Source organism: Poeciliopsis prolifica, unplaced genomic scaffold (genome assembly GCF_027474105.1).
Source record: "Poeciliopsis prolifica strain line A6 unplaced genomic scaffold, Auburn_PproV2 SCAFFOLD026, whole genome shotgun sequence".
Lineage (NCBI taxonomy): Eukaryota > Metazoa > Chordata > Actinopteri > Cyprinodontiformes > Poeciliidae > Poeciliopsis > Poeciliopsis prolifica.
Genome location: NW_026562401.1, coordinates 1461876 through 1489043, shown reverse-complemented (window position 1 = coordinate 1489043; position 27168 = coordinate 1461876). Strand labels below are relative to the sequence as shown.

At 42.2% G+C, this 27168-nt stretch overlaps 3 protein-coding genes across 7 annotated transcripts; 2 read left to right on the top strand and 1 right to left on the bottom strand.

Annotated features, from left to right (window-relative positions):
- Nucleotides 1–1240: 1240 nt before the first annotated feature.
- On the top strand, nt 1241–4029 carry LOC129371490 (uncharacterized). The gene is made up of 2 exons (XM_055048092.1): nt 1241–2118; nt 2646–4029. Exon 2 carries the CDS (start codon nt 2848–2850, stop codon nt 4027–4029), a length of 1182 nt encoding a protein of 393 aa, XP_054904067.1. The 5' UTR covers nt 1241–2118; nt 2646–2847.
- Nucleotides 4030–4857: 828 nt separating this feature from the next.
- On the top strand, nt 4858–10966 carry LOC129371276 (uncharacterized). 4 transcript variants are annotated; one of them, XM_055047808.1, is made up of 2 exons: nt 4858–6862; nt 10144–10966. In XM_055047808.1, exons 1-2 carry the CDS (start codon nt 5788–5790, stop codon nt 10404–10406), a joined length of 1338 nt encoding a protein of 445 aa, XP_054903783.1. In that variant the 5' UTR covers nt 4858–5787; the 3' UTR covers nt 10407–10966. The 4 variants fall into 4 exon arrangements, 2 of the variants coding, with proteins under 2 accessions (XP_054903783.1, XP_054903784.1); XM_055047809.1 differs by lacking the exon at nt 10144–10966 and adding an exon at nt 7038–7737; XR_008607137.1 differs by lacking the exon at nt 4858–6862 and adding an exon at nt 7779–9317.
- A 3908-nt stretch (nt 10967–14874) lies between these two features.
- LOC129371343 (SUN domain-containing protein 2-like) lies at nt 14875–17537 on the bottom strand. 2 transcript variants are annotated; one of them, XM_055047903.1, is made up of 7 exons: nt 17195–17401; nt 17031–17098; nt 16823–16943; nt 16613–16725; nt 16301–16474; nt 15954–16043; nt 14875–15151 (listed from the first exon to the last, which is right to left on the bottom strand). In XM_055047903.1, the coding sequence occupies exons 1-7, from the start codon at nt 17259–17261 to the stop codon at nt 15035–15037; spliced, it is 750 nt and encodes a 249-aa protein (XP_054903878.1). In that variant the 5' UTR covers nt 17262–17401; the 3' UTR covers nt 14875–15034. The 2 variants fall into 2 exon arrangements, with proteins under 2 accessions (XP_054903878.1, XP_054903879.1); XM_055047904.1 differs by having other exon boundaries at nt 17031–17537.
- Nucleotides 17538–27168: the final 9631 nt, after the last annotated feature.

Genomic DNA, 27168 nt, shown 5'->3' with positions numbered 1-27168 from the left:
AAAACTGCATGTTTCAATACTCAACAAACTTAGCAAACATGCAAAAAGACACTAAAACACAAATGAGACATTTGATATTTTCATCAAAAAATTTGTAAAATGGTTTGATGTTGACCTATCTGCAACATCGCTTCACAATTCCTTCACAAAATTCAACTTTTCTTCTTTGCCTCACTAATTTCTAAATAAATACTTACTTGCAAAACTGAAGCTCAATGAAATTTCTTGAAGTAATCTGTCTGAGACGAACTCTTCAAATGGATAAATTCCTGTAGGAACTCCTCTTTTATTGACAAAAGTTCCAAAAGCGCCTGATGACTAATCAGTTTATGTGACATCATCATGCTCAACAGAACCTGCCCACAATTCATTTCTGTTTCCGTTAGATTAATTTCAAAGATTCAAATAAAATAATGTGCAAAAGAAAAAAAAAGTCCATTCTGCTGTTAAATTAGTCAATCAAATCACTGCTCTCAACAAAATCAAGAAATCTTTACTTCCCGACTGGCATTTACAGAGTGCATTTCACATTTCACATATGGTTAAAGGCTGGTTCATCCAGTGCAAACACTTCTCTTAAATTGAAGTAGTGTTTTGTTGAACTTATTTTAAAATCATATTTTTCTTTATGGGAGATCTGATAAAAGCTCAGCTGGCTAGCATCTAATGAGGCATTCACACTTAAGGAGTGCTAATAGGTCAGAGTGCTTGATGCAGTTTTCCACTGATAGGATGTCTAAAATGATTTAGTCACCAACCAAAGTCCCAAATATCAACCAAACCTCAACCAAATATCGGATCAAGGTTGATGTTTTGCAGAAGCTCTCAATGTGAAGGGCTAAATTGGCAAAATTGTGAGAACCGAGTCTCTGAGGACACCCCTGCTAAAAAACCTTATTGAAAAGTGACTACAAAGTGGTCGTGAAATATTTCTATACTGTTTTTTCCAAAGTACTGTTTGAAATTCTATACTGTTTTCACTATGGTCTACAGTCCTAAGTACTTTTAAGTACTTTTGCAAACCTGTCTGTTCTTTACATGGAATAAAGTTTAAAAATGCCTTCTACCAGAGTTTGTTTTGATTCAAAATGTCCTTGGAGCTTCAGCTCTGCTTTGAGCAGTTTTGGGTGCTCAGCTCTGTGGCCTAGAGCCTCATGATGAGTCTAGATCAAACTCTGCAGCCTTGCTGGTAAAAATCAATCAACTTAAATGGGAGATTGAGTGCCTGAGATTTACCTAGTCCATGCTCCAGAAAAACCAGATGCTAACATCAGGGCCGTGCAGAGACCTTTGGAGGGGCAGGGGCTCAAAGTTAAAAAGAAAAAAAGGCCACATTGAACAAGATCTTAAAGCACTGTACAACACCATCACAACAACCCTTATTAATCCAGAATTTAATTTAACACAGAAAGTGATGATGGGAGGCAAGAAAATGCCAAAGTACATTCTCTAACCTGTCGGAAAAGCTCTCTGTTTAATATTAAGGGACTTATGAGGGGGAACGGTTGTTTGGTTTTATTTAAGATTACTGGACTAAACTGGTCTGGTTTAAAAAATTTTCTATAATGCCTACAGAGAATCTGGACTGGGCTCTGTTTATATCAGCACTAACGTTTGACCGTGACATGTATAAGGCGCCAATTCAATGCTATGACACTTAGCGGAAATTGTCCAAAGTACCCATCTATTAAATTGAATTCAGTTCAGAATTTGTAAGTGTGGCAAACCTGAACTAAACGGCTCCGGTCACTTCGCTGCCGTTGCTAAAACTACAGACAGACTCCAATTCTAAAACCGCGAAGGAAATTGATGTCATCGTTCATAACGTCTCCTTCTGTTCTCCGATTGCCTCAGTAGAAATACTACCAAAGTATCCAAGTCAATGACAAAAAGCCCTGACAAACAGTGTGAAGTCAAATTGGGGAAAAAAAAAAAAAAAAAAATGCGCTCACTGTGTTCCACACGGACTTAAATGAGGGACGGACAACGCGGAAAAGAAAGCGGAACGCGGAAAAGAAAGCCAGACAAAGAAATCGGGAGTTTGTGGACTCTTTCAATCAAAGATCCTGGTCGAGTTGCAGATCTGGATGAACTTGTAGACGAGCAGAGAGACAGCCGGTAAGACTCGAGCTTTATTGTTGATGAGATCGGACTGCAAAGCTACTCATGATCTCCTGTCGGACTTCAGCTCTGCCTGCTCATTAACACCATCAACTACAACACGCCTGAAGTAATATTGATTGATTGATTTTATGAATGAACTGATTGTTGTATTTTGAATAATGAATTTAGATGTTAAGCTTAGCTATTTATTAATTTAGCATTATATTAGAAATGACATCTTAAAGTTATTTATATTCATGAACTTAATATTTATGACTAATATTGGAAAGTGATGGTTGTATATTTAATAAATGTAAATATGTTATTGAAAAGATGAATTTGAAATGTATTTTAAAGTTAAGGAACTTAAGTTTAGTTACTTGTTCATTTAACTTAGTTATTTTGGGGGTTTGATTCACAGTGGGTTGCTTAGTATTGTTTATATGGTTTGTTTTCTTTGTAGTTTGATTGAAATTAATTTGTGTAAATTTGCAAACAATTAAGTAATTTATTTCTTTGTTTTCTTTTGGGTTTGTCCAAAGGTTTTTACCTGCTCTGGACCAAATGTGGAATATCCTGACATGCACTAAATAAATGAAGGATAAAAATGAAGAAAACTGCTTGGTCCTTTGAGTAAAATCCTGTTTTTAAAAAGTCTGCATCCATTCATCCATCCCTTCTCAAGTGGGGAAGCTGCACAAATCAAAAAAAGAACTTGACAGTAAAAACCGGACGCAACTGCTGATGGAAAAAGAACTGTTTCAAAAGATGGCGGATTCAGCTGATGGAAAGTCTGTTGTTCAGGCAAAGATGGAAAGAACGACAGCAAAAAGATTGTTGACTCGATTGATCAACAACATAACTCGGACGCATGAGGACATGACTGAAGAGGAACTAAAGGACAGTTTCCACAAGCTCAACATAGAGGCTGGAAAAGTAATGACGGCAAATGATGATCTCGAAGCAAGTCTCATCGCAGAATTGGAATCCAACTTTGGTGAAGATGATGGAGTCACACTGACTGAACAGCAGAAATCTGACCTGGAAAAGACTGCAAATGAGTGTGAAGAAAAAGTAAGAGAAGTCAAAGGCTTAATCCAGGAGACCCTGTGGAGAACCTTTGGAAAAACTGAACTGTTAGTTGCACTTCAAGTAGCGGAATTAGAATGTGAACATGCTGCCACTATCAAACCAGGAGTGGAGAAGGAAGCATATGACTTCACCCTTAACCACCTGAGGGAACTCTTAAAGGCTGCAAAAGAAGCTCATTGTCACTGGAAAAGATGGATCCCTCATGGAGCACGAGATGAAATCCAAGATCGTCTGAGAGAATTGGAACTTAGTGTCCCCAAGCTGGTTTCCAGGACAGCAGAGTTCATTCATGCAAAGCTAAAAGATGAAGAAAAGAAAGATCAAATTGTAACTTCCCAAAATTATTCTTTACCAACCATCAAGCTGAAACCAACTTCTCTCCCAAAGTTTTTTGGAAACAAACGTGACTTTTATAGATGGAGAAAAGACTGGGAAGCACTTCAAAAACAAGGAGAACCAACTGGTTCAAAAGAAGTGAAGAAAGTGCAGCTGCTGGACAGTCTGGATGAGAAAATCACGAGAGACCTTCGCTTAACCTCCTATAGCACTCCAGAAGATATTTTTCAAGTCCTTGAAAACCGGTATGGAAATCAGACCTCTATTGCAATTGAAATTGTGGAAGAGCTACAGAGAATTCCTGCAGTTAGAGGTCACCAGCCAAGAAGAATCGTGGAGTTGATCCAAGCTGTTGAAAAAGCTCTTAAGGATTTAAGTGATCTTGGAAATACTGGAGCTATTAAGAACCCTCTGGTTACAAAGTCAATTGAAACTAAGCTCCCTGAAGTTTTGAAGAAGGAATGGCTGTTTATGCAGCTGATAAAAGGAATGCTGTGACACCAGAGAATCGATTTGATCACCTGCTTGCATTTCTGAAAGATCAAGAAAATATTTATGAGCAACTAGAGCAACTGAGAGAGGAAGAGTCAAGTAGACGAGAGACCCGAATGGAGCAAAGACATGCTAGAACCAAGTCAGTCAAAGCAGTTGATGACTTTGCAAACTGTGTTGTCTGTGGTGACGGAAAACACAGAAAAAGACTTTACTTTTGTAAACAGTTCAGAGCATTAACATTAACTGAGAAAAAGCTGCTGTTAATAAAATTGGCGCATGTAGAAAGTGTTTGGAAATACATGATGACAAATCATACTGCAAACCTGGATTCTTGTGCAAGAATCAAAGCTGCAGGAATGGAGATGATCCACATCACTATTATCTATGCCCAAGTTTTGAAGCTAAGAAAAGCAACACAGCCCAGAGGAGGAACCGATTCGGCAGAGAAGAAGACAAAAGCAGCAGAAAGTATACAGAGGAGCAAGAAGAATTTCTTAAGAAATTGTCACCTGAGTTGGCTAAAGACTGTAGAGATGTATTTTCAAACACTGCATCTAGAACTTTCAATACAACTCAAAATCAGTTAAATCTCCTGATGGACAGTGGAGTGCAGGAACTGCCAGTGTTAATGATGCTCCTTGAAGTAACTGCAAATGCTGGTCAAAAAATTGGCACATTAATTGATCTTGCATCAGATACAAATTACATAACACACAAGGCTGCAAGCAGATTAAATCTTAAGAGTGAAGAGATCACGCTCATTGTCCATGGAGTTGGGGGGATGAAAGTTTGTGTGGAGACAAAACGTTATCTTTTGAAGATTGTGTGAAGACCTCCAAAGGCACCCTTAAACCTTACCAGCTTGTTTGCTATGGACTTGACAGTATTGCAGACATTCATAAGCATGTTAAAGCAAAGCAGCTGCAAAGATTTTTTCCAGATGTACCACTGGATGAACTTGAAAGACCTAGAGAAATAAGATTACTTATAAGCCATAGGGAAGGTCAGTTAACACCACAAAGGATTAGAGTTGTGGGGAACCTTGTACTGTGGGATGGTCCCTTAGGAAAAGTGGTTGGAGGAACTCATCCAGAATTGTTTGAGGAGCTTGCCATGACTGCTTATTCCACCAAAACCCACTTTGCAAGGTCAATGAGGACAGCTGCTGCCAAATATGAAGAATTAATTAATGAAATCCCACAGAATTCACCATTAAATCACCAGGTCTCTATCCAGCTGAAAGCATCAAGCACTGCAACTTCAAGCCGGGATTTCCTGGAGTGGTGGAGATGGGACAGTATTGGCGCGGCTTGTGAGTCTAAGTGTGGAGGTTGTCGGTGTGGAAATGTCAGCCGGGAGGAAAGTCGATGACGCTCGCTGAAGAAAGGGAGCTAGAGGTAGTGAAGGAAGGCCTCACCTACAATGAAGGAGACAGCCACACAAACGAACCTCACTGGCATGCTAGGTACCCATGGTTGGAGGATCCAGCATCCCTTCCAAACAACAGAAACGCAGTTGAAGCTACATTTTTTTAGAACAGAGAAGCAACTGGCTAAAGAACCTGACTGGAAAACTACCTACACTGAACAAGTGCATGACATGCTTCAGCGTGGAGCTGCAATTAAGTTGTCTGAGGAAGTAATCAACAAATGGAATGGCCCAGTGTGATATGTAAGCCACTTAATTGCTCCAAATCCACACTCGGTGACAACTCCTGTAAGACTTGTGTGGAATAGCAGTCAGAAATTTAAAGGGATAAGTATGAATGACCTGCTGAGAAAAGGCCCAGATGTCCTGAACCAGATCCGTGCTGTCCTATTAAGGTTCCGAGAGGGAGCTTATGCTGCATTAGGAGATATAAAGAAAATGTATAATTCTGTTTGGCTGGAAGAAAGAGAAGTTCACCTGCACAGGTTTATTTGGCGTGACTCTGAGGATGAAAAGGTTGGAGACTATGCAATTACAAGAGTGAACATTGGAGATAAACCTGCAGGATGCATTGCACAGTTGGCGATGCGAGAAACTGCAAGTTTACCCTCATTTATTCACCTTGTAGAGGAGCGACAAGTCCTTCAAAATAACAGCTATGTTGACGACATTCTAGTGTCCCACAATGATCCCGACAGACTAAAGCAAATCACAGAAAATGTGGAGCGCATTCTCAAAGCTGGAGGTTTCAAACTAAAACCCTGGGTGTTTTCTGGGCAAAGTGGGAGGAAAAATTGTAGCAACAAGCAGGATGAGGAGAAAGTAAAGACCATGATTTTACCAAACCAAATGCGGGATGAGGACAATAAAGCACTCGGTCTGGGGTACATTGTCGAGGAGGACAAACTCCATGTCATGGTCAGCATAAATTTTTCAAAGAGGAAAAGAAAGATGCGACTTGGACAAGACCTCCAGCAAGACCAAATCAGAAGACAAACTCCAAACCCTCTGACAAGGCGAGAGCTCCTCAGTCAGGTGTCTGGTCTGTATGATCCAATTGGCCTGGTGACTCCTGCGAAACAAAAGGGAGCAATCCTAGTACGGAAAGCTTTCCAAGAGGCAAAGAATGTGAGTAAACAAGTAAAAGATACCTGGGATTTGGCACTCTCCAGTGATCTTAGAGAAGAAGCTATTAAGCTTTTTGAAGAGTACTCTCAGCTCAGTGAGATCCAGTTTGTCAGATCATTAACTCCTTTTCAAAACTGTAATAACTCTTTAGCTATTACATTTTCAGATGGAAGCGAATGTTCTTATGGAGCAGTGTTGTACCTGAGGTGGGGATCAACTCAAGACCCAATCATTAGGCTGGTGGAATCCAAGGCTAAGCTGACTCCATTGGAACAAAGAGGTGAGGCTGTTAAAGCAGAGATATGTGGAGCAGTGTTTGCATCACGCTTAAAGAAGTACTTTGAGATGCATTGCCAAATTAAAATTGAAAAGTGGTATCATCTCATTGATAGTCAAACAGTTCTCGGAGCAATTCAGAGAGAAAGCTATGGGTTCCAATCATTCTTTGCTAATAGGATTGGAGAGATCCAGAGCAACACAAGAATCCAAGATTGGTGGTGGATTCCTGGGGATCAAAATATTGCTGACATCATTACTCGAGGAGCCAGCCCTCAAGATCTTGATCTTAACTCTAAGTGGCAACAAGGCCCAGCATTTTTAAAATCTCCAGTTGAAATTTGGCCTATTAAATCACCTAGGCAAATTGCCATCAATGCAAAAGAAAGTATCACAAAGCTGCAAAAGAAAGCATTCATTGCTGTAACCACAAGAACCAGTATAAAGGAATCAGGGTTCAAACAAGAATCACTTGAAAATCGAACAGAGGTCTTGGCAAAGAAGCAGCGGCCATCGATATCCATACAGAACCTGGTAGATGTTAGCCGCTTTAGCAGTTTAACACTATTGGTCAAGACAATTGTTTGGGTTTGGAGAGCAGCAAAGAGATTTATAGGGAAAAATCAAGCTGTGAATAAACCAAAGTGGGAGGCAGTCTGCTCTGCAGGGGTAGTCTCTGTGAGAGAAAGAGAAGATGCTCTCAGGGATATTTTCCTTACTGCTCAGATGGGTGCCAACTTTCCTAACACAACCATGGATAGGTTGGTGATTTATCAAGACAAAGAATCTGGGTTATTAGTATGTGGTGGCAGAATACAGATCTTTAGAGAAGATAGAGTTGCAGTTCCCATCATACCCCATGATGCTTGGGTGTCAACACTGTTGGGTGCACACACTCACAATGCTGCACATTGCTGGAACCCTATTGAGGATGAGGAAAAAAGCCTGGGTTGTAAAAGGACGAAGGATAGCCCAAAAGATTGTTGATAGCTGTATGGTCTGTAGGAAAGCTCGAGCTTTGAAGTGCCAGCAGTTGATGGGTGATTTGCCACCTGAGAGAACTGAGCCTGCTCCTCCTTTCAAGTTCACTTCAGTTGATCTCTTCGGACCTTATCATGTCAGAGATGACGTCAAAAAAGGGTGACAATTAAGGTCTAGGGTGTTGTCTTTTGCTGTATGGCCAGTAGAGCTATTCACACCGAATTGGCAAGCTCTCTTTCCACTGAAAGTTTCTTGATGGCTTATCAGAGATTTACTGCAATCCGAGGTCACCCACAAAAGATCTGGTCTGATGCAGGCACCAATTTTGTTGGAGCAAAACCAGTTTTAGAGGAGCTCTATAGATACCTGGGCACCCAAAATATATCAGGTTTGGAAGAAACTGCAGCAAAGAATGGGACTGAGTGGGTGTGGAAAATCCTTCCTGCAGACTCACCTCACAGAAACGGAGCTGCTGAAGCTGCTGTTGGCATTGTGAAAAGAGCTTTCCAGAGTCTTGGTCAAGAATTCTCACTAACTTTTAGTGAGTTTCACACAGCTCTTTATAATGCTGCCAATCTAGCAAATGAGCGCCCCATTGATGCCAGACTACAGAGTCGAGAGGGTTGTATTCAGTATGTCACACCTAACAGCCTTTTGCTCGGCCGAGCATCCCAGACAGGTGATGTAAAAATGTTTGACTTTTCCAGCTATTCATTCAAACGACTTGGCGCTATGCAAAATGAGGTTACTAAATTCTGGAAAAGTTGGAGGCAGCTGGCTGGTCCTAATCTTTTTGTGAGGAGCAAATGGCACACTTCCCAAAGAAATGTTGCTGTTGGCGACATTGTCTGGTTGTGTGACCAAAATGCACTTAGAGGACAGTTTATACTGGGCAAAGTTGTAAGTGCTAATCCCGACAACAAGGGTGTTGTGAGGGACGTAAATGTCCAGGTTGTCCCAAGTTATTGCACTCCTATAACAAACATGTCAAGCAAAGATCAACTCATCCACCAAAGAAAGATAAAATGAAAACCACCATTCTTCACAGGGATGTTAGGAGGCTCATCGTCTTAATACCTGTAGAAGAACAAACACAAAGTCAAGCCAAAGAGGATTAAAAAACCCAGAAAGTGACAGTGGATCTGCGATCTTCCAGTGATTCCTGGAAAGATCGAGTGGGAGGTGTGAAGTCAAATTGGGGAAAAAAAAAAAAAATGCGCTCACTGTGTTCCACACGGACTTAAATGAGGGACGGACAACGCGGAAAAGAACGCGGAACGCGGAAAAGAACGCGGAACGCGGAAAAGAACGCGGAACGCGGAAAAGAACGCGGAACGCGGAAAAGAACGCGGAACGCGGAAAAGAAAGCCAGACAAAGAAATCGGGAGTTTGTGGACCCTTTTGTGGACCCTTTCAATCAAAGATCCTGGTCGAGTTGCAGATCTGGATGAACTTGTAGACGAGCAGAGAGACAGCCGGTAAGACTCGAGCTTTATTGTTGATGAGATCGGACTGCAAAGCTACTCATGATCTCCTGTCGGACTTCAGCTCTGCCTGCTCATTAACACCATCAACTACAACACGCCTGAAGTAATATTGATTGATTGATTTTATGAATGAACTGATTGTTGTATTTTGAATAATGAATTTAGATGTTAAGCTTAGCTATTTATTAATTTAGCATTATATTAGAAATGACATCTTAAAGTTATTTATATTCATGAACTTAATATTTATGACTAATATTGAAAAGTGATGGTTGTATATTTAAATAAATGTAAATATGTTATTGAAAAGATGAATTTGAAATGTATTTTAAAGTTAAGGAACTTAAGTTTAGTTACTTGTTCATTTAACTTTAGTTATTTTGGGGGTTTGATTCACAGTGGGTTGCTTAGTATTGTTTATATGGTTTGTTTTCTTTGTAGTTTGATTGAAATTAATTTGTGTAAATTTGCAAACAATTAAGTAATTATTTCTTGTTTTCTTTTGGGTTTGTCCAAAGGCTTTTACCTGCTCTGGACCAAATGTGGAATATCCTGACATGCACTAAATAAATGAAGGATAAAAATGAAGAAAACTGCTTGGTCCTTTGAGTAAAATCCTGTTTTAAAAAGTCTGCATCCATTCATCCATCCCTTCTCAAGTGGGAAGCTGCACAAATCAAAAAAGAACTTGACAAACAGTTTATTATGTTCATTACGTTTTGACACAATATATTTAGCTGTATAGTCAGATTTTGACATGTTTAGATAAGGTACATGAAAGTGTTTGACCGGCATTGAACTCCTTTGTGCCTTTCAGTTCCTGGCTGTGGACACCCAGCTGCTGCTTGGCAACAAGGAGCTCGCTCTGAGCCCAGAGGAATATGTCTTTGCTGCTATCAACCTGTACATGGACATCATCAACATCTTCCTCTACATTCTCGCTCTCGTCGGAAGAGCCCGAGGCTGAGCGGAGGGAGTGTCGATGGCGATCAAGGCAGAACATTATTTGGAATTTGCATAAAGGACCAAGTTTCCATAATCAAAGCTTTTGACTTGCTTTCTAGTGTGTATTTAACATAGGGTTAAATGCTGCTTTTGTTTCACCCAGTGTAAATGCTTATCTTAAATTGATGCTGTCAGTAGTGTTTGGTTGATAACTGAACTTTTCTTTGTTGAACTTATTTTAAAATCATATTTTTGTTTATGGGGAGATCTGATTAAAGCTCAGCTGGTGAGCATCTAATGAGGGATTCACACTTAAGGAGTCCAAATAGGTCAGTGTGCTTGATGCAGTTTTCCACTGGTATGACTGTATGATGATGTCTAAAATTATTTAGTCACCAACCAAAGACCATGAAATCATAATATATCGGATCAAGGTTGATGTTTTGCTGCAGCCGTCAGTAGGAATGTGAAGGGCTAAATTGGCAAAATTGTGGGAGCCGAGTCTCTGAGGACACCCCTGCTAAAAAACCTTATTGAAAAGTGACTACAAAGTGGTCGTTGTGAAATATTTCTATACTGTTTTTTCCAAAGTACTGTTTGAAATTCTATACTGTTTTCACTATGGTCTACAGTCTTAAGTACTTTTGTAAACCTGATGTCTGTTCTTTATATGGAATAAAATCTGAAAAATTCTACCAGAGTTTGTAATTATGTTTTGATTCAAAATGTCCTTGGAGCTTCAGCTCTGCTTTGAGCAGTTTTGGGTGCTCAGCTCAGTGTCCTAGAGCCTCAAATCAAACTGCTGCAGCCTTGCTGGTAAAAAAAAAAAAAGATCAGCTTAAGTGGGAGATTGAGCACCTCAGATTTATAGTGAACATGCTCCAGGAAAGCCAGATGCTGACATCCAGGACGCACAGCAGCAGTGATTCCACACTGATTTGACAGTTAGTGTTCCTCTTTTGCCACCAGGTGGCAGCCTTGGCTTGCTCTAAAATGGGTGGTTACAATCCCTAATGTTGTAATTGTGTAGTAGCATTTATTTATTTTTTTATTGTAACAGCGTGGTTGTTGGGACTGGTATGCCGAGCTCTTCTGGGTGAACCCCGGCCAGCCGAGAAACATAGTCCCTCCAGCGTGTCGCAGGTCTTCCCCGGGGCCTCCTCCTGATGGGATGTGCCCAGAACGCCTCATCAGGGAGGCATCCTGACCAGATGCCCGAGCCACCTCAACCGGCTCCTCTCGAGGTGAAGAAGCACCATCTATTACTATTACATCGGCTATTACTATAGCAACAGAACACAGAGAAAAGCGGAGCTGCTGGTTTGGACTACAAAGACGCCATCTCTGTAGTTCTAACTATGACGGAACACTAATGTGGCCATTTAAAATATAGCTTAGTGAAAATCTGAAAATAAATGCCTCTATTTACCTCTCAGAGTGGTGCAGTGCCTCAGGCGGTACATTAATATTGGTGTTTTAGAATGACAATGATTGAAGGTTAGAACTACAGACATGGTGGATCACTCAGTTACCTCAGGCGAGGGCTGAGTTAGCAGTTAAGAACTACAATAATGGTGGCACTCTTAGTTATTGCAGAAGAAGGCTGAGCAGAATGTTAGAACTGCAGACATAGTGGAATGAAGAAAATAATTTTGGCTCATTGTAGCTTATTTAAGATTATTTAAGAAATTTAAGAACCTTTCTAAATTTTAATTTTTCACTATTTCTTGATTCCTGTTGTACTCATGTACAGAGAGGGTAGCTTGCGGAAACTGACTGTGACATTACCATGATGAAATGACATTCTTACTTAAGATGACAACATGGAGAAATGCAATTCAAATGTCTGTCATTGTTGGTGTACCCACATGCCATGCTATGTGGCAGTTTCTCACATTCAGCTATGTGTAGGTTGGAAGGACTGTGCAAATAGTGAGACTGTAAAGGTAAAATGAATGGACACAACACCGGTAACCATTTGAAGTAATTTAGAGGCTTTTATTTTTAAAACACAAGTCCAGAGAATGTAGGCAGAAGCCCAGGCATTTTGGCATTTTGAACCACTGAACTGACATGTGCACGCCTCCTTCTGGCCCTCTGTCATGTGCAGTTCTCCTTCAAACATGGACCCATTGGCCCCTTCAGGTGTAGGCAACTGCTCCAAGGTGTGGACCTCCTTCAAGTGTGGGTGAGTGGCTCCTCTCCAAGTATTGAGCCAGAACCTTCCATGCCTGTGTGTCTGTCTCAAATCTCCACTTAGTCTCACACTGCTCACTCGTTGGCCCAAAGAGACCAAAGTCCCCATGTGACTTAGGAGCCTCACATTCTGGTACCTTAATGGAAGCACAATTAGCAGTCACAGGAGGGCATTGGAGTACAGTGAATTCATTGTCATTTTTATCAGTGAAGAAGATTACTGACTTTTTATAGGGAGAAACTTCCAGCAAAACCGTACTTGGGATAACTGTCTGTGTCCTAGAAATACCTGATTCCTTTGGTAGCCCTTCACTGAAAACCTTGAATCGCTCTTAGTCTGATCCCTCCCCAATGGCAGCCTGCCCTGGGAAGCCTCACTATTGGCTGAACCCCAAGACAAAATCTCCATCTGGGTCATGGGGATACTCAAACCCCTCCACCACGTTAAGGTGGCGATTCTGCGGAGGGGTCACCAGCAGATCGCGATGGATGTTTAATCCAAGGGATCCCCCATCCTGAGCAAGCACAAGGCAACAGTGGAGAGGAAAACTCCCTTTAAAAGGAAGAAACCTCCAGCAGAACCAGGCTCAGGATGAGCAGCCATCTGCCGAGGCTGGCTGGCTTCAAGAGGGCAAAAATAAAAAACACACAAACACAAAACTGTCAACAAACCTTCTGAAAGAAAGACAGATTCAATTACAATATTAGTTTACAATACACATGTTACAAAAGGGAGATCTGGGAAAGTCTATACAATAGATATTGACAGAAAATAGTCTGAGCCTGTAGCAGTAAACTACCTCTCACTGGAATCAGTCCCGAAAGAATAACATGAAACAAAAAGTTAAACTTCAATATCTGTGAAATAACTTAAAGAATTGTGTTAGTGCATCATTATCTACAAAGTCATGTTGCTGTATTCCATAACCTGGACAGACAATCTTTAATTTTGATTAAGACATGAAGATGCACTGTTTTCAGAGTTTATGTTTGTGGTTGAATATGTTAATGCTCTCAGACAGTTTATGGTAAATGTACCACCAGTTTATGTAAAAGTGTCAGTGTTTCCATTTTAAATGGTGCAAAAAAGAGAACCTGAACATGGAATTGTGCCGGTTGCCAAACCATCCCAGGGCAATGCAGTGAGACACAGGACAAATGACCATGTAACACATGGAGAATTAACCTAACAATTGTGTTTTTGATGTGGGAGGAAGGCGAAGAACCCGGAGAGAACCCATGCATGCCAATTTATGATGTCTGTGGGAAGAAGCTGGCGGACCCGGAGAGAACCCACACATGCTACTTTTATGTCTGCGGGAGGAAGCCGGAGCACCCGGAGAGAACCCTTTATGCCAATTTGTGATGTCTGTGGGAAGACGCTGGCGGACCCGGAGAGAACCCACACATGCTACTTTCTTGTCTGCGGAGGAAGCCGGAGCACCCGGAGAGAACCCATTGTTGCCAATTTGTGATGTCTGTGCGAGGAAGGCGAAGCACCCAGAGAGAACCCATGCATGCTACTTTTATGTCTTTGGGAAGAAGCTGGCGCACCCAGAGAGAACCCATTGTTGCCAATTTATAATGTCTGTGGGAAGAAGCTGGCGGACCCGGAGAGAACCCACACATGCTACTTTTATGTCTGCGGGAGGAAGCCGGAGCACCCGGAGAGAACCCACACATGCTACTTTTATGTCTGCGGGAGGAAGCCGGATCACCCGGAGAGAACCCATGCATGCCACTTTTATGTCTGCGGGAGGAAGCCGGAGCACCCGGAGAAATCCCATGCATGCCAATTTATAATGTCTGTGGGAAGAAGCTGGCGGACCCGGAGAGAACCCATGCATGCTACTTTTATGTCTGCGGGAGGAAGCCAGAGCACCCGGAGAAAACCCATGCATGCCAATTTATGATGTCTGTGGGAAGAAGCTGGCGGACCCGGAGAGAACCCATTGTTGCCAATTTATGATGTCTGTGGGAGGAAGGTGAAGCACCCAGAGAGAACCCATGCATGCTACTTTTATGTCTTTGGGAAGAAGCTGGTGCACCCAGAGAGAACCCATGCATGCCAATTTGTGATGTCTGTGGGAAGAAACTGCGGACCCGGAGAGAACCCAGAAGTTCACGAGTTTAGATCTCCGGGACCATTCCTCCCAACCACATCTCTCCAGGTCTCACTGTCATTGCCCATTGCCTTGTTGAAGTTCTCCACTAGAACAAGGGAATCCCTGAGGGGTGCACTCCAGTACACCCTCCAAGGACTCCAGAAAGGGTGAGTTCTCTGAACCTCCCTCTTGCTCACCGCAGTAAACCCAACATGCAGGCACCAAGATGGGGGTAACAAGAAAATGTTTTCTGTTCCTGTGGTACCTGTCTGAGAGCCTTCATGGATGTGTGTGTGTGTTGTTTTTCATCTTCATTTGATTGTCTACTTATAGATGAGTGGTGTAACTGTTTTAATCAGGATTTATAATTAATTCCAAAAACATCTACAAAAAATATATATCAAAGAAAAAAATGTACTTTTTCCCCTTTCCTATCTTACACCCCTTTCCTCCTTGTTGACCTCATTCTTTGGCTAGATCTCCATGCACTCTGAAGTCGTAGAGGCAGGTGTAGCCCGATTCTCCCCAGTTGCTGTTCACCTGTAGTGTAACATGGTTGTAGGGGCCAACTTTATCAGCCTGTAAGCCAAGAGAGATACAAATTAGGGAGGTTAGATTGGTAATCCATAGCTGCAAATAGACAATAGAAACAAAGGAGGTCTGTCTTAAAGTGCATGGAAGCCTAGTTCAACTGGCCTTGCTATAAAAATATTTTGCATAGTATTTCTCAAGATAGCAAGGGAAGTATGTTGATATCTTGCTAAAACAAACTGTTATGTAGTAACACTGGGATTTTTTGTTGGTTTTTTATTATGAGATGTCAAAAATGATTGTTTTGTCATAAGAGGTTGACTTTTTTTGTTGTTGTCAAGACATAATAAAAGTTGATGTATTCTTTCAACAAGATTTATGCCAAGAAAAAAATATCAACTGTTTTTTTTTGTTTGCATCTGTTCAAGTTGATCGCTCCGTATCTCTGTGTTTTGGAATAGTTAGGGTTCGATAACAAAGCTTTCTGTGGCTGCATATGCAGGTGGAGCCTGGTGATGCATCTAGGCACTATTTCTAGACGACATATTTGCTACAAAGTTGACTAACTGATTATTTTTTCAATGCTTTCTATCAGTTGCACTCTCACTCGAGAGCTCTGGGAGTGCAGCATTAACATAATTTTTATGGTTTAAATAGAAATTTTTAGTGGAGCATTTTGAACGGAACAATAATACAGTATCTGCCATTTTATTTAAAGTATTTTTTTGTATATTGAATGCTATTAATACCCAGTTTAGGAAAAACAATCAATATTTATAACAGGGTCAGTCAGTCTGGGCTTCTGAGTGAAATGTATTTGGATAATAAAACATTAATTTGACATATTTACAGAAAGTTTGAAGGTCTGAATTTGGTCTCCATTTTCGTCATATATGAAAGTTCCCAAATGAGTTTCCTCATCTTCTAAATTCTTCTTTCCCTGAGACAAAATTAGATAGAAATCCAGTTCATTATCTTGTTCTTTCTAGAAATGTGAAAGTTAGTTGGTGTAGCTGAAAACATATCACTTCCTGAGATAAGCAGAAAATTCATTAGTGCAGGCAGAATGTTTGCATCATTTAGAATGAGATCAAGTGATGTCATACGGAATCAATGCTATCACAAGTATACTTAAAATATGCAATAGGTGGATATATATATATATTACAGTTTTGACACTCGTTTCACTTGACTTACAAAGACAGAAAACTCTTTAGGAGCACTGGAGACGGAGGACGTTGGGGACACAATCTTTCGAATGTGGCCCAGGGACACATGTCTGATGATGGCTGTGTGAGACAATGAGATGGCCAAACGTCCTGGGAAGCCTGAAAAGGCCCAGCATTGTCCAGGATGCAGATGAGTTCTTCCCTGAAAACAGAGAACAAAACAAAGTTTAGGTGGGGTACCAAGACTAAGAGAAAAGAAATCATAAGGCCTAATATTATATCAACAAGAAACATCACTTTTTTCCTAATATTTCTTGAATAATCTAAGTGTCATTAAGACCTGAATAACAATGTCTGCATCTATAGCTGGTGCCCTGATAGGCACTCCAAGTATTCTACATCCAATATGGCTTTCACATGACTCTGTCGTTTTTTTGTACAAAATCGTTGCTCCTATACACAAAACACAAGAAGAGAAATAATGTGAGTCAGAAAAATTTGATACTGAAAATGTGCAATCTAGTTGATGATCTTATTTGTAATGGGTCACCTTGAGAGTGGAGAGCAAAGTTTGGCCACAGGTCTACTTCTGGTAGAAGGTAGTTAATTTTTTTCTCCAACATCTGCAGCCTGGAGAGATGTCCCTGATCCTCAACTCCAGAGATTGGACCCTGTGCACAACATAAAAGTTAACAGCTTGTTCTCATGTTTGTTCATGATAATTAAATCAGTGTTAGGATTAGGAAGAGAAAGCCTACCATGTCTGTCATAGTTGTTGTAAGAGACATCTTAGACGGTCGTGGGCAAATAATCCACCAAAGACAAGCTGATGAACATGAGCAGAAGACAACAGTGAGACGAATTTCAAAATACAGACTTTCTGTAACACTTCCAAACGGATTGTTTGTGGGAGAGTATTTACCACAAGTGATGAAGGTGAAAAAGAATAAGCGGGTGATATGGCGAATGTTTATCAGACAGTCTATCATCTGGTTTTCTCGGTCCAAAATAATTTGCACCGCACGAGTCTGATGCCTCTCTCTTAATGATATCTCTTCATTTGTCGGGCGGTTTGCTGGGCGGTTTGCTGGGCGGTTTGCCGGGCGGTTCGCCGGGCGGTTCGCCGGGCGGTTTCTAGGGGGACTTACTGGGCGACCTGTAATGTACCTCCTCCTGACCCAAGATGGAAAAAATACAAGTGAGTAAATATGTACATTGATCAGCAGATGACTGCATAAGACATAAGAGTTAAAAATTTTTTTGCTGATTTAATATACCTCACTGCTGTTTCCCTGTAGGAAATAACTGGTTGTCCATATATATCGTAGTAGCCGTTCCTTAACAAACGTTCACTTGATCTTTGCATGACTGTGAAAAAAAACCAGACACGCAAAAGTGGTCAATGACTTGCACAAAGCATGTCTAAAATGTACAACACAACTCTACAGAAAGTCATTTTTATAGTAAACACTGTAAATTTAATGATCATTTAGTTACCTATTATATTAAATCTATCATTTCATGTGTGAAAATCATCAACTATCTATGAAACCTTAAGGAAAACCAATTTTTTTGCATGAAAAACTGCATGTTTCAATACTCAACAAACTTAGCAAACATGCAAAAAGACACTAAAACACAAATGAGACATTTGATATTTTCATCAAAAAAATAGTAAAATGGTTTGATGTTGACCTATCTGCAACATCGCTTCACAATTCCTTCACAAAATTCAACTTTTCTTCTTTGCCTCACTAATTTCTAAATAAATACTTACTTGCAAAACTGAAGCTCAATGAAATTTCTTGAAGTAATCTGTCTGAGACGAACTCTTCAAATGGATAAATTCCTGTAGGAACTCCTCTTTTATTGACAAAAGTTCCAAAAGCGCCTGATGACTAGTCAGTTTATGTGACATCATCATGCTCAACAGAACCTGCCCACAATTCATTTCTGTTTCCGTTAGATTAATTTCAAAGATTCAAATAAAATAATGTGCAAAAGAAAAAAAAGTCCATTCTGCTGTTAAATTAGTCAATCAAATCACTGCTTTCAACAAAATCAAGAAATCTTTACTTCCAGACTGGCATTTACAGAGTGCATTTCACATTTCACATATGGTTAAAGGCTGGTTCATCCAGTGCAAACACTTCTCTTAAATTGAAGTAGTGTTTGTTGAACTTATTTTAAAATCATATTTTTCTTTATGGGGAGATCTGATAAAAGCTCAGCTGGCGAGCATCTAATGAGGCATTCACACTTAAGGAGTGCAAATAGGTCAGAGTGCTTGATGCAGTTTTCCACTGATAGGATGTCTAAAATGATTTAGTCACCAACCAAAGTCCCAAATATCAACCAAACCTCAACCAAATATCGGATCAAGGTTGATGTTTTGCAGAAGCTCTCAATGTGAAGGGCTAAATTGGCAAAATTGTGAGAACCGAGTCTCTGAGGACACCCCTGCTAAAAAACCTTATTGAAAAGTGACTACAAAGTGGTCGTTGTGAAATATTTCTATACTGTTTTTTCCAAAGTACTGTTTGAAATCTATACTGTTTTCACTATGGTCTACAGTCCTAAGTACTTTTAAGTACTTTTGCAAACCTGTCTGTTCTTTACATGGAATAAAGTTTAAAAAATGCCTTCTACCAGAGTTTGTTTTGATTCAAAATGTCCTTGGAGCTTCAGCTCTGCTTTGAGCAGTTTTGGGTGCTCAGCTCTGTGGCCTAGAGCCTCATGATGAGTCTAGATCAAACTTCTGCAGCCTTGCTGGTAAAAATCAATCAACTTAAATGGGAGATTGAGTGCCTGAGATTTATAGTGAACATGCTCCAGAAAAACCAGATGCTAACATCAGGGCCGTGCAGAGACCTTTGGAGGGGCAGGGGCTCAAAGTTAAAAAGAAAAAAAGGCCACATTGAACAAGATCTTAAAGCACTGTACAACACCATCACAACAACCCTTATTAATCCAGAATTTAATTTAACACAGAAAGTGACGATGGGAGGCAAGAAAATGCCGAAGTACATTCTCTAACCTGTCGGAAAAGCTCTGTGTTTAATATTAAGGGACTTATGAGGGGGAACGGTTGTTTGGTTTTATTTAAGATTACTGGACTAAACTGGTCTGGTTTAAAAAATTTTCTATAATGCCTACAGAGAATCTGGACTCTGGGCTCTGTTTATATCAGCACTAACGTTTGACCGTGACATGTATAAGGCGCCAATTCAATGCTATGACACTTAGCGGAAATTGTCCAAAGTACCCATCTATTAAATTGAATTCAGTTCAGAATTTGTAAGTGTGGCAAACCTGAACTAAACGGCTCCGGTCACTTCGCTGCCGTTGCTAAAACTACAGGCAGACTCCAATTCTAAAACCGCGAAGGAAATTGATGTCATCGTTCATAACGTCTCCTTCTGTTCTCCGATTGCCTCAGTAGAAATACTACCAAAGTATCCAAGTCAATGACAAAAAGCCCTGACAAACAGTTTATTATGTTCATTACGTTTTGACACAATATATTTAGCTGTATAGTCAGATTTTGACATGTTTAGATAAGCTACATGAAAGTGTTTGACCGGCATTGAACTCCTTTGTGAATTGTGACAGTGTGTTTATTGCTTGCAAGGGTGGATGAAATAAAAGCGCGAAAGTCTGAAGAGCCCTGTGTCTGATTCCGCCCCTGCACGGATCACACCCCGCCTTCACCATAAAACACAACGCAGAGCCTAGGGTGTCTTCCATCAGTTGCAGATTGCAGATTTAGGGTCGGAAAGCCTGGGTTACATCTTGGTGCCGTGACCCGGATTGCGGTTCTTCAAGACCAACAGGTTGGAGGGGAATTTTTGATTTAAAAAAAAAAGAAGACTTTGTTCCGGTTGACTGTGTCTCCAGTTTAAATTTGAGCAGTATCACAGTGTATTCTTGAAAGCTTTATGTAAAATGTGTTTTGTTTTGTGATAATAGTGTAAAAAAAAAAAAATCCCAGCTAGCCATTTAAAGGGGTCGTTGTGATTCAGTAACACCTCCATTTTTTTCATATTTGTGGTGAGCAGTGTGTTGTATTTATTCGCTCTTATTTGATGCTCTTATTCATCTTATTTGATGCAAAGAACATTATTGTGTTAGCAACTTCTTTAGACATAGACAAAATCTGTTCAGTAAAGAAATAAAGAAAGAAAGGAAGGGCAAAAATGTGGCATAATTACTCAGTTGAGCCTCTGGGTCCAGGATCTCTCACAGGGTCCCAGCAAAATAACACTAGTGCCATTTCAGGCCACACACAACCACAGCCATGGGCACGTGAAGAGCAGTCTACTCCTCTTCCTCCCCATTTGTCCTTCTATAGTGACCAGTACCCCGTCCCGCCGCAACTGTCTCTTCCTCCTCCTCCTGCACCAGCCCACCTTGGTTGTCAAAACTATTACAGTGCATCCCAAAATGCAGCTGTGTTACCACAACAGCCCAGACCCACATTCCAGCCTTCTCAATTGGTTGCACCTAATTATCAGGGTGGCACCCAGGGGGAAGCACAAACGCAAATATCCACTGCAAACACCGGGGCCCCCAACCCGGCTTTAATTAGTTCCCAGTTTGGCTCATATGGAGCCCCCAACCACACTGGTCCCGAGCAAGCTGCTGTACCACAGCACATGCAGCCGCATGCTTTGGGGTTTCACACATATGACCACTCAGGAGCTGCCTCATACATTCCTCGGCCCCCACCGGGTGCCATGGCCTCGTACACATACCATCCTGACTCTCAGTTGGACTATGGGAGGACTACCATCAGCCCACGCCTCCCCCAAGCAACATATGGTGGTTTTCTACAGACGCACCAAGTAAAGAATGTGGCAGTTTTTACTGGTAATGCAGACAGTAAGATGCTGGTGGAAGACTGGATCCGCGATATGCAGTACCTGTTGGATGCCATTGACCTCCCTGTACATCTTCGCTTCTCCACAGTGATTCGACACCTCAATGGAGAGGCCAGGAAGTTGGTTCTTAACCTTCCGCACAGCGACCAGACCCCTGAGAAGGCATTTAATGAACTGAGGGCAGAATACAGTGATACTCAGGGCTCATTAGATCCCTTAGCTGACTTTTATGAGCAGAGCCAGAGATCATGCAAGTCAGCCTGCTCCTATGCCATAGCACTGGAGGCAACCTTGCGGGCTGTGGAAGAAAATCAGAGGGGTGGTAGGCCCTTTCCAGATCGAGATAGTAAACTGACTCGTCAGTTTTTAAGAGGGCTGATAGATGAACAGGTATATGCACGAATATCTCCTATGAAGCCCATGTTACTGAGTTTTCGAGAACTGCAGTCTGAGCTACGAAATATGGCAAGAGAAACAAAGAAGTTTCAGCCACAAAATAAAACAAAAACTACATTTACTCAGGTGCAGATGACCTCAGAAAGCTCAGCTGTGAAGGTGGAAGGAAAACAATGCACTTCCGAGCTCTCTGAACTGACTGAGATCGTCAGAAAATTAGCCCTTAGCCAAGAAGAGCAAATGGCCAAACTGTCCAAACTGGAATCGAGTCTGAAATCCTCGAAGTTACCCCCAAACACGTTTCCCTCACCAGCACATTCCACGAGCCACGGTTCAAGTGTTACGTGTCATCGCTGTGGAAACCGAGGGCACATAGCTAGGTTCTGTCGAGCAGTACTTCCTGATTCCACCTCCTCCGGGACTCGCCTCGCTCAGTGGTCAACCTCAGCAGAGGAAGTCAGCATGCCCCAGCTCAGGGTTTAAACGCTTAAAGCCCATGGTAGCAGGCAACCATGGGCAAGCAGGAAGCCCCACACCCAGATAATGAAGGCAATGCCAATAGAACAGAGGGAACTCCTCTAGTGGGCCCAAGAAATGAGGGAGAAGTAGAGATAAAATGGCATTAAATGCAGGGCTCTTATCGACTCTGGATCTCAGATCACAAGCATCACCCATAGTTTCTGGCACAACCACCCAGACCTTCAAAAACAGAATCTGCAGCCATCCAAAATAACTATAGAAGGTGCTGCAGCTCAAAATGTGCCTTATTATGGTGTCTTGCAAATCGAACTTAAGGTCTTTGGAGAGGACTGTATGACTGTCCCCACATTTGTTGTCCCTGATTCTGAATATCGCTCCTCAGTCCCGGTGCTCATCGGAACCAATGTCATCCGTGCATCTAAAAGTCGCCTACAAGCAGTTTATGGTGTTGAGTTCCTCCACAGGATAAAAGAGAGCCATCCAGAATGGCATTCTGCTGTGATGGAGGTTGAAAACGCAAAAGAAGATCAGATGCATGGTATGGTTGGCCCCGCTGTCTTCACTGGTCGGGCTATCTGTGTCCCTAGCGGTAAAGAGGTGGATGTGAAGTGTAAGATTAAGGGAGGCCCTCTGAAAAAAACCTATACAGCACTGATTGAAAGCCCTTCTCCACTCCAGCTCCCCCAAGGCCTACTGGCTAAAGTTCTCACACATGTAAAGAGGGGACATGCTCCAGTCAGAGTCATGAATGTGTCCCAGAAAAACATCACCATTAAGCCCAACACTCAGCTTGCCACAGCCTTCTTGGTGGACAAAGTGGTGGAATCCTCTGACACAAAAGAAGATGAACATAAAGGTGAAGTGAAAGAAGAGCTGTGTCTGAGCCTGGGTCAAGTGGTGGCAAGTTTTGAGGTGGACCTGACTGGAGCAGCAGTGGAAAATGAAGACCAGCGTGCTCTCCTCAGAAAACTAGTGGAGAAAAATGGGGATGTCTTCTCCCAGAATTCCATGGATTATGGCCATACAACTGTGAGGCATGAGATCCCTCTGGTAGACTCAAAGCCATTTCGTCTTCCATATCGTAAGATCCCCCCTTCTCAGTGGCAAGAGGTGAGGAACCTCCTGACAGAGATGGAAGCTGCAGGAGTTATCCGGCCAAGTAAAAGCCCATATGCATCACCAGTGGTGATTGTTACTAAGAAAGATGGGTCATTAAGGCTTTGTATTGACTACAGAAAACTGAATTCCTGTAGCACACGCGATGCATTTCCTCTGCCACGAATTGAAGAAGCATTGGAGGCACTGGGGCAAGCTAAATACTTCTCCACACTGGATCTTACATCAGGCTACTGGCAAGTGGAAGTGGCAGAGCATGATAAAAACAAAACTGCATTCAGCACGCCCATGGGGCTTTTTGAGGCCAACAGAATGCCATTCGGGCTCCAGAATGCCCCGTCGACGTTTCAGAGGCTAATGACATGCTGTTTTGGCGACCTGAATTTCACTCTTCTGCTCATTTATCTTGATGACCTCATAATATTTTCCAAAACATTTGAGGAGCATCTGGAACGCCTCCAGCTGGTTTTTGATCGACTGAAAGAACATGGTTTGAAGTTAAAACCCTCAAAATGTCAGTTGGTGAAGAGGAGGTGCAATATCTGGGCCACATTGTGTCTGCAGAGGGAATCAAGACAGATCCAGAGAAAATCAGTAAGGTTAAGAACTGGAAAACGCCCACTAATCGTAAAGAGGTCCTGCAGTTTTTGGGATTTGCAGGCTACTACAGACGCTATGTGAAAGGTTATTCCACACTGGCTGCTCCCTTGTACCGACTCACCTCTGGTGATCCTAGAAAGAAAAAGAGAAAGACACACAAACACACTGATTCTGAGCGACCCTATCTGTGGACTGATGAGTGTGAAGAGGCATTTCAGCGTTTAAAGGATAGGTTGGTGGCATCGCCAATCCTAGGCTATCCAGACTACAACCTACCTTTCGTGCTGCAGACCGATGCTTCGGGGGAGGGACTGGGTGCTGTGTTGGCTCAAGTTCAGAATGGGGTCGAGAGAGTCATAGCTTATGCCAGCAGAGGCTTAAGCCCACCTGAAACCAGATATCCAGCACACAAGCTGGAATTTCTGGCCCTAAAGTGGGCAGTCACAGACAAGTTCTATGACCATCTATATGGACGTTGTTTCTCTGTCTTGACTGATAATAACCCTCTCAAATATGTTATGACAACGGCCAAGCTTGACGCCACAGGGCAGAGATGGGTCTCCCAGCTATCGTCTTTTGAGTTTGACATCCAGTACAGAAGGGGACAGAACAATGCCAATGCTGATGCTCTTTCACGCATGTCCAACCAGGAAGTCACACAGATCTTGCAGTCATGCCCTCAACATGTCAAGGTCTCTGAATCAAACCTTCCAGGGCCCCAGTGTTTTCCAGAGCCTCAACATACATCCGACAACACTGTGGTTTCAAAGGTGCAAGATAGCTGTGTTTTCCCAGCAGTGAATCAGTTGTATTTGGATGTGGGAACAGATGCACTTCCAGCAATGACAACTCAACAAATCCGTGGAGAACAGAAAGCTGACCCCATTATTAGCCAAGTTCTGTACTTCAGAAATATTAACAAAAAACCACCTCGAAGTGTGAGGATCAGCCTGGGCCGACATGGGAGCCTTCTCATAAAAGAGTGGAGGAGGTTGGTGATCAGAAATGGCATCCTATACAGAGTAATCACAGATGGGCAAAGAGGACGCATTGAGCAGCTCATCTTACCAGAAAAGCTGCGGGTGATGGCTAAAACTGCACTGCATGATGATTCAGGTCATTTAGGCTTTGAGAGAACTCTACAGCTGATAAGAGAGCGATTCTACTGGCCAAATATGTCCCTGGAAGTTAAATTGTGGTGCGAGCAGTGAAAGATGTTGTCTCAGGAAGACCCCTGCAAGCAGTATTGGAGCTCCCCTTGTCAGCATCCATAGCAATGCACCCATGGCTTGTGTATGTGGACTTTCTCTGCCTGGAAAAATCAAAAGGGGGATTGAAAATGTGCTTGTTGTAACAGATCACTTTTCTCGTTATGCACAAGCGTACCCCACCAAAGACCAAAAAGCACGCACTGTAGCCAAGGTTCTGTGGAAGAATTTCTTCTGCCGGTTCGGTTTTCCAGCAAAGCTCCATGCAGATCAAGGACGCAATTTTGAGAGTGCAATTGTAAAAGAACTCTGCAAGATCACTGGGATTACTAAGACCCACACCACCCCATATCACCCACAGGGCAATGGGACCACTGAAAGATTCAACAGGACTCTAATGAATATGCTGGGAACTCTGCCACCTCACCTAAAGCCGAGGTGGCATGAATATGTGGATGCCATGACCCATGCTTACAACTGCACAAGACATGACTCAACTGGATACACTCCTTACTATTTAATGTTTGGGAGACATCCCAGACTTCCAGTGGATCTGGTGTTTGGGACCTCAACTTCTGATAGCCAAGCTGGCTACAGTGACTATGTGCAGACACTACATGACTGCCTGCTGGAGGCTTATGCACAGGCTAATCACAGTTCTAGGATTGCCAAGGAACAACAAAAGAAGTACTATGATCAAAAAGCAAAGGATCAAGTGTTCAGCCCAGGGACCGGGTGCTGGTCAAAATATGTCATGTGGAAGGACGGCAGAAGCTTGGAGACAAGTGGGAGACGCGTCCATATATTGTAGTGAAGAAACAGCCTGAAATTTCAGTATATGTGGTACAACCGGAGGATGGTGGCCCAGAAAGAGTGGTTCACAGAAACCTTCTCACCCAGTGCATGTTTATCCCGGTAGAGGAGGTAGGCAAACCTACAGCTGAGGGGGAGGAATCAGATTTAGATCTAAAAGAGACCAGTTTAGAGGCAGACCTTCAACAGAATGCAGATGCAGTCAGCATGGAGGAAACTGGACCTTCTCTGTGGCTTGGAGAAATTAACCAAAAAGACAAACAAGCCAGCCAAGAGGAAGGGGATAAAGCAGGAGAAAATGCACCCCATGGCAGTCTGGATTCACAGCAGAGCAGTGGGATTCCAAGAAAAAACCCACCTAGGACCAGACGTCCTCCAAAAAAGCTGTCGTATGAATCACAGGTCACAAAAACAGAAGAGGAGCAGCAGAAGATAGAAAGAGGATGGAAGCTGTGGCAGAGGGAAAAGGCAAAGAGGACTCACAGGCACACATAGAACATCAAACAACACACAAACATACATATCGTACAAGATAAATCTGAGAAATACACTTTATTGTTGATAAGACTGTTAAGGGTCCTTTCAGTTAATTGTTCTTATGTTCTGTTTAGTTTTATGGCAGAGACGCCATCAAATAAAGAAGGGGTAGATGTAAAGCAGTGTATAGACATTCCAAAAGAGGGTGCTGTTGCGCTCGGTAATTACTGCACTATCGCAAATGTAACATGTTTGTCCTGCTGGGGACTCCGTAGTGCAGGGTATTTTTGTGCGCGAACCGCTGTATTCTTTACAGTGTGTTTATTGCTTGCAAGGTAAGCAGCAGTTCCGCTAGTCCGTGCAACATGTTGTACATTAGATTAATATACCAAACCGTTGCTGTTTGTTCGGTTTGCCAGTTGTTTGTTTGTACTGATAATGTTTGATTGTTGTGTGAAAGGGGAAGGATTGAATTGTGACAGTGTGTTTATTGCTTGCAAGGGTGGATGAAATAAAAGCGCGAAAGTCTGAAGAGCCCTGTGTCTGATTCCGCCCCTGCACGGATCACACCCCGCCTTCACCATAAAACACAACGCAGAGCCTAGGGTGTCTTCCATCAGTTGCAGATTGCAGATTTAGGGTCGGAAAGCCTGGGTTACACTGACATCCAGGACGCACAGCAGCAGTGATTCCACACTGATTTGACAGTTAGTGTTCCTCTTTTGCCACCAGGTGGCAGCCTTGGCTTGCTCTAAAATGGGTGGTTACAATCCCTAATGTTGTAATTGTGTAGTAGCATTTATTTATTTATTTATTGTAACAGCGTGGTTTGTTGGACTGGTATGCCGAGCTCTTCTGGGTGAACCCCGGCCAGCCGAGAAACATAGTCCCTCCAGCGTGTCGCAGGTCTTCCCCGGGGCCTCCTC